Source organism: Myotis davidii, unplaced genomic scaffold (assembly GCF_000327345.1).
Source record: "Myotis davidii unplaced genomic scaffold, ASM32734v1 scaffold962, whole genome shotgun sequence".
NCBI classification, from domain to species: domain Eukaryota; kingdom Metazoa; phylum Chordata; class Mammalia; order Chiroptera; family Vespertilionidae; genus Myotis; species Myotis davidii.
The window spans coordinates 5,389,249-5,395,139 of NW_006295559.1; the positions used below are offsets into that span (position 1 = coordinate 5,389,249).

Here is a 5,891-nt window from a genome sequence, read left to right on the forward strand (position 1 = left end):
CAAGGTGGGCTGAAGGAACCCCCCCCTCCTCTGTGCACAAATTTTATTCACCAGGTCACTAGTAATCCTAAATAATAAAGAGGTAATATGCAAATTGACCGTCACACCTTAATACAAGATGGCCGTCCCCATGTGTTCACAAGATGGCCATCACAAGATGGCCGACAAGGGAGGGCAGTTGAGGGTGATCAGGCCAGTAGGGGAGGGCAGTTAGGGGGGACCAGGCCTGGAGGGAGGGCAGTCAGGGGACCCTAGGCCTGCAGAGGAGGGCAGTTAGGGGTGAGACCAGGCTGGCAGGGGTGCAATTAGGGGTGACCAGGCCAGCAGTGGGGCACAGTGAGGGGTGACCAGACTGGCAAGGGGGTCAGTTAGGGGCAATCAGGCTGGCAGGCAGAGGCGGTTAGGGGGTGATCAAGCTGGCGGAGGAGGGGGGGCAGTTAGGAGCCAGCGGTCCCAGTTTGTGAGAGGGATGTCCTGGATTGGAGAGGGTGCAGGCTGGGCTGAGCGGGTATCCCCTTTCCCCCCATGCACAAATTTCATGCACCGGGCCTCTAGTTAACTATAATGAAAAGCAATCACTTTGTCATTCAGGAAACCTTTGTGACTGACATTTACTTTCTGCCTAATGTTTTATGGGAATAATCCTGAAGTTTTTCATCGTTTTTATTCTGTAGGTGAATATTCAGATTGTGAATTATATATGCATTTCTATTTTTCTTTATATTCTGACTTTTAAGCTGATTGTATCTTACTCACATCAGAGTGCCTGGGGAAGAATGAAGAGAAAGTGAAATATAATCAGTTTTCCTATTCATTAACTCCTGAAGGTTTAATGTTTAATCCAGCAATTTTCAACTGTTATGCCATAAGAATTTTTAAAACATGCAATATCTATTTAGTCAGGGGTACTGACCTCTCTTCCCTTATATTGTCAGATTAAAAAACGACAACAACACAACAATAGCTGTCTGGTGTGAATGAATCAAAATTATACCTTTTTTTTTTGTCAAGCAAAAATGTAATATTTTTTGATGTGCCATAGAATTTTAGTAATTAGTTTACTAGTATGTGCTGAGATGAAAAAGGTTGAAAATTGTTGGTTTAAAATTGTGGCTAGAAGGTATGAAACTGGCTGGTTCTTTGATTTCATTTTATCCTATCTTTCTCTCATGAATGAAATGAATAAATGATTGTACTATCCTCTCAGATTAATCAAATTGTGACCTTGTTAAATTGTAATAGGCTGCCTAATTTATTAAATACCACTCTTCTTTGAAATGAATCCTTTCCTTCAGAACTGCTTCTTGTGAAAACTCTAATCACCATTAAGAGAAAATAACTTGTAACTTAGAAAATATTCTTGTTCAACAGACAGTTGAGATCTATGCAGTTTGCTAAGTTGGTTGTATGGTTTAGACAAATTTTATTGATAATATAGTCTTGGTCATTTGAGTTTTAAGAATTTATAATTATGTAGAAAAAAAAGATAAGGATCCAAAGCCCCTGGTTCCTCCCCATCAATTTGTACACTCAATAAGACTGATTGCTTTTGTGCTAAAAATGATACGCCTTTTTTTGTCTGCAGGAAAATCTGATTTGAACAAAAATTCTCACTCTCAAATGGTTATTACACTGCTAAGGCTGACACTTATGAGCTAGGTTACTGTTGGAGCCAATAAATCCATACATTTCTTCTCTTTTTAAAAAGTCATTATTTTTATCCTCCTTGTCCCTATAGATAACCACCTAATATTAGTATTTATTCTTATTTAAGATTTACATTTAAAGTAAAAAGTCTTCGGTGGGAAAGCACAAATTTTACCTTCCTCAGAGGAGTTCAATAGATGTATACATGTTTTGTTTGCTTTTAAATATTAGCACGTCTCTTTTCTAATTAAGAGCTCAGAAAATTAACATGAAGTTCTGATTTTTGTAACAAGCATTAAAGAGGAGATTGTTCAATAAAATAACCTTACTGTTTGACTTTTTTAAGTCACAGAAATATATAACTTTAAAAATATATCTTTGCTTAATGTCTTCTAGAAGTAGTTCTAAAACTGGGGAGGAGAAATAATATGCAAATTGATCTGCTAAGTAATTGAAAGGAACTGGACTTAATCTGTCAACATTTGGTTTTCATGTCAATAGCTTACTATCTGTGAGATATTGGGTGATTACTTAATCTTTTTAAGTGTCTATAAAATAGGGATAATAATAACAATAATAGTACTTGCCTTATTGGAATTGTTAGTAGCTAAGAAATTGTTAGTAGATTGAACCGCGTCCAGCATGGCCAGTGGTGAACCTGAGGAGGGGCAGTGAAGGATTAAAGAAAACAGACAAGAGAATATAGTTGGGGCCAGGTGGATCACTGCACCTGGATGAGGACACAGTGATACCAGGAAGAATTTCATGAAAACTGAGCCCAAATGATGAAATGATTTCTTTCTCAGTACCTTTTATACCTTTTATTCATACTTCTCATTCTGTTGTGGTTGGTTTTAATCTGCCAAACACATTTTCAGAACTTTAGGGCATGGCAAAATTAGGAAATAATATTTTATCATGAGAGTTGAGTTTTCACTAAAGATTAAGTCTCTGCTAAGTGTCTCTTTTCCTCTAGTTGTATTTTGAAATTTATATTAGTCTTGTCTCATGATACAGCATTCTACGTTGCATGTTGGATTTTGTTGACAACTTAATTTTTAAATATGGTTGTACTTATTCTGGTCTTCTACTTTAGAGTACTAGATATGATAAAAGACTAGGATAATTAATAGAAAAGGGGGTATTTGATGAAGATGTGAGGGCTACAAACTCTCGAGATGTTAAATGTACCACAGATTGTCTTCATCCTTGAATGTAATGGAATGCTTTATGTTCCTTAAGTCTGTGGATCTTTCCATTGATGAGTCCAGCTTGACAGGAGAGACAACACCTTGCTCTAAGTTGACAGCTCCTCAACTGGCTGCGACTAATGGAGATCTTGCATCAAGAAGTAACATTGCCTTCATGGGAACACTGGTCAGATGTGGCAAAGCAAAGGTAATTTTTTTCTTGTTTTGTAAATAGTGATTCCTTTTTATTTTCAACCATTTTTTCATTTCTTTTTTGCTAATTTTATGTGAATCGTTAAAAAATGTGAGACAGAAACAACAGAATTAAAAATAACCCTTGGCAGCTATTGGCAGAGAAGCCCTTGAGGTATAATATCTGTCCACAGTTCTGCCATCATCTAATGCATCCTTTAAAGGCAGAGTCCTCAGTAGTCCTCAGCGCTTGTTCTTTTTTTTTTTTTTTAAGATAGAAATAGTGGTTCATAGATATGTTCATTACTGGTTAAATATAATTTGAGCTTATTTGATAGAGTACTGGCTGCATACTGTTCACCTAATGATTGATTACAAATATTTTGTTTCTGGAGTCTAATATCTCACAGATGTAAAAGACATCATTCAGTAGCATTTGAGGGGACAAAGATTTCCTACTTTAAATGTCTCTGTTGAGTATAAGATTCAAATTTCAGAAATATTAATATAAAAAATGGGCTTCAAAATTGAGTCTAAAGTAAATTTAATGAAAATTTTTTTCAAGGTTTGTATCACAAGGTATAAATAAATACTAATGATCTCTAGTAACATTTGCTAAGGGATCCTTGGATATGTATGTCATATCTTTACTGTAGGCAAGACTTTGGAAAAATGGGATGAAGGTTTTATTGTTATTGTTGAGGGAGGATTCCATCTGAATGTAAATATATTTTCCTGTTTTTTCCCTTAGGGTGTTGTAATTGGAACAGGAGAAAATTCTGAATTTGGAGAAGTTTTTAAAATGATGCAAGCAGAAGAAGTGAGTACTTTGTTAATGATGCATTCGTTTCAAATCTGACATTCTTCATTATAAGTAAAGAAAATAGAATATTGGTAGATTATTTTATTTATTATTGACAGTAAAATTTTATTCAGAATATCACTCAGTTGTCTATGCTTAAAAACATAATTGGAAAGCCTGTGATTGGAAGGGCTTGAATTGGCATTGTTTATATTCTAAAATATTTTTATACTTATTTTTTGTTTATAGGATAAAAAGGTTTATAGCTTATTTATAGGGCGAAGTCTTTTGGAAATGAACTTTATCATATTACCTTTTTTTAAAAAATAATAGTTTACTGATTTTTCGAGAGAGAAAAGGAGAGGGAGAAAAAGGACCATCGATGTGAGATCGCAACATTGATCAACTGCCTCCTGTACCCCCTCCACCCTCTCCTACTTGGAATAGAGCCTGCAACCTGGGCATGTGCTCTTGACCGGAAATAGAACTGGCAACCTCTTGGTCCAGGGACGATGCCCAACCAACTGAACCACACCAGCCAGAGCGATCATATTCATTTTAAAGATTACTAAATAGTATATTTGTACCTCAGAACATGTCTTCTACCAAAATTCCCAACTTTACATAATTCCAAGTAATGGGGGAAAAGATTCCAAAGTAAAATAATCTGGAAGATATTCTTGTTTAAGGATTTTGAAGATTAGTTCTTTTATTTAAAGTACTTTCTTATATATAAAAAAGAAGTTGCCTTCTACAAATATATTCTCCCTAGGTCATGTGGATTTCCCAGGTAACCTGCCAAGACTCTAGTGTTCATGATGCAGTGTGTAAACCATTCTAAGAAGCTTGGCAATGAAAAGACTGCTAGAGAAGGGCATTAGCAGATCAAGGAACCAACAGAGTAGAAGGATTTGGGTTACAAGCATGTTTGTGGATACAGAAAGGAGAAAGATGGGAAATGTAAAGGGCAGTGATGGTAATGAAGTCCTGGACAAGCTGATGGGAAGAATAGGTTTTTCCTCAAAAGAGAAGCATAGAGGGGAGCATGGACCTTTTCAGATAAACACATATTTCAGTTTCCTCAGTGAAGGGGGTCATATTTACCTTAAGGGAGAGTTGTATGTGTTAAGCCCTAGCATGGGTATGTCAAGCACTTAACAAAGTCGATGGCACCTAGTGTATCTCAATGAGTTTAGCTAATTGTTGTTACGCACTTTTCCAATTTGTCAAGGCACCGAAAACCCCTCTGCAGAAGAGCATGGACCTCCTAGGAAAGCAACTTTCCTTTTACTCCTTTGGTATAATAGGTAAGAGAAGAGTGAGTATGTATCTCATATATTTACTTAGGTTTTCATTTTTTTTAGTATGAAGGGGTAGTTTACATACATGCATACATACATACATTTATTCATTTAATTAATTTACTAACTTTTAGTTTTATTACTACTTTTTATAAATTACAAAACTATCCCTTAGCATTCTTCTTTTCTACAAAGATTAAACAGAACTCTGTTTAGTTTTGTACAGTGGCAGTATCGTAGCCAGTGAGGTTTATTTGAGGTGCGATTATTGCTAATTGAAGAAAAAAAACCCCACAAAAAAAACACGCACAACCAGAACTCTTTTTTTTTTTTTTTTGATTTTTTAAAATACTTTTTTTTTTCTTTTTTTCTTTTTTTTTTTTAATTTAAATCTTTAATAAATTACAACTATCCCTTAGCATTCTTCTTTTCTACAAAGATTAAACAGAACTCTGTTTAGTTTTGTACAGTGGCAGTATCGTAGCCAGTGAGGTTTATTTGAGGTGCGATTATTGCTAATTGAAGAAAAAAAACCCCACAAAAAAAACACGCACAACCAGAACTCTTTTTTTTTTTTTTTTGATTTTTTAAAATACTTTTTTTTTTCTTTTTTTCTTTTTTTTTTTAATTTAAATCTTTATTGTTCAGATTATTACATTTGTTCCTCTTTTTTCCCCCATAACTCCCCTCCTCCCAGTTCCTGCCCCACCCCCACCCTCACTCCCCACCCACTGTCCTCATCCATAGGTGCACGATTTT

The 5,891-nt window shown here is 35.4% G+C and overlaps 1 protein-coding gene across 1 annotated transcript in view; it reads left to right on the forward strand.

The window, feature by feature from the left end:
- ATP2C1 (ATPase, Ca++ transporting, type 2C, member 1) overlaps window positions 1–5,891 on the forward strand; it is a 134,381-nt gene that overhangs the window by 74,773 nt on the left and 53,717 nt on the right. Inside the window, exons 8-10 of the mRNA XM_006770192.2 lie at window positions 2,836–3,045; window positions 3,781–3,849; window positions 5,063–5,138. Coding sequence (XP_006770255.2) covers window positions 2,836–3,045; window positions 3,781–3,849; window positions 5,063–5,138 — 355 coding nt within the window. The remainder of the gene's footprint in view (window positions 1–2,835; window positions 3,046–3,780; window positions 3,850–5,062; window positions 5,139–5,891) is intronic.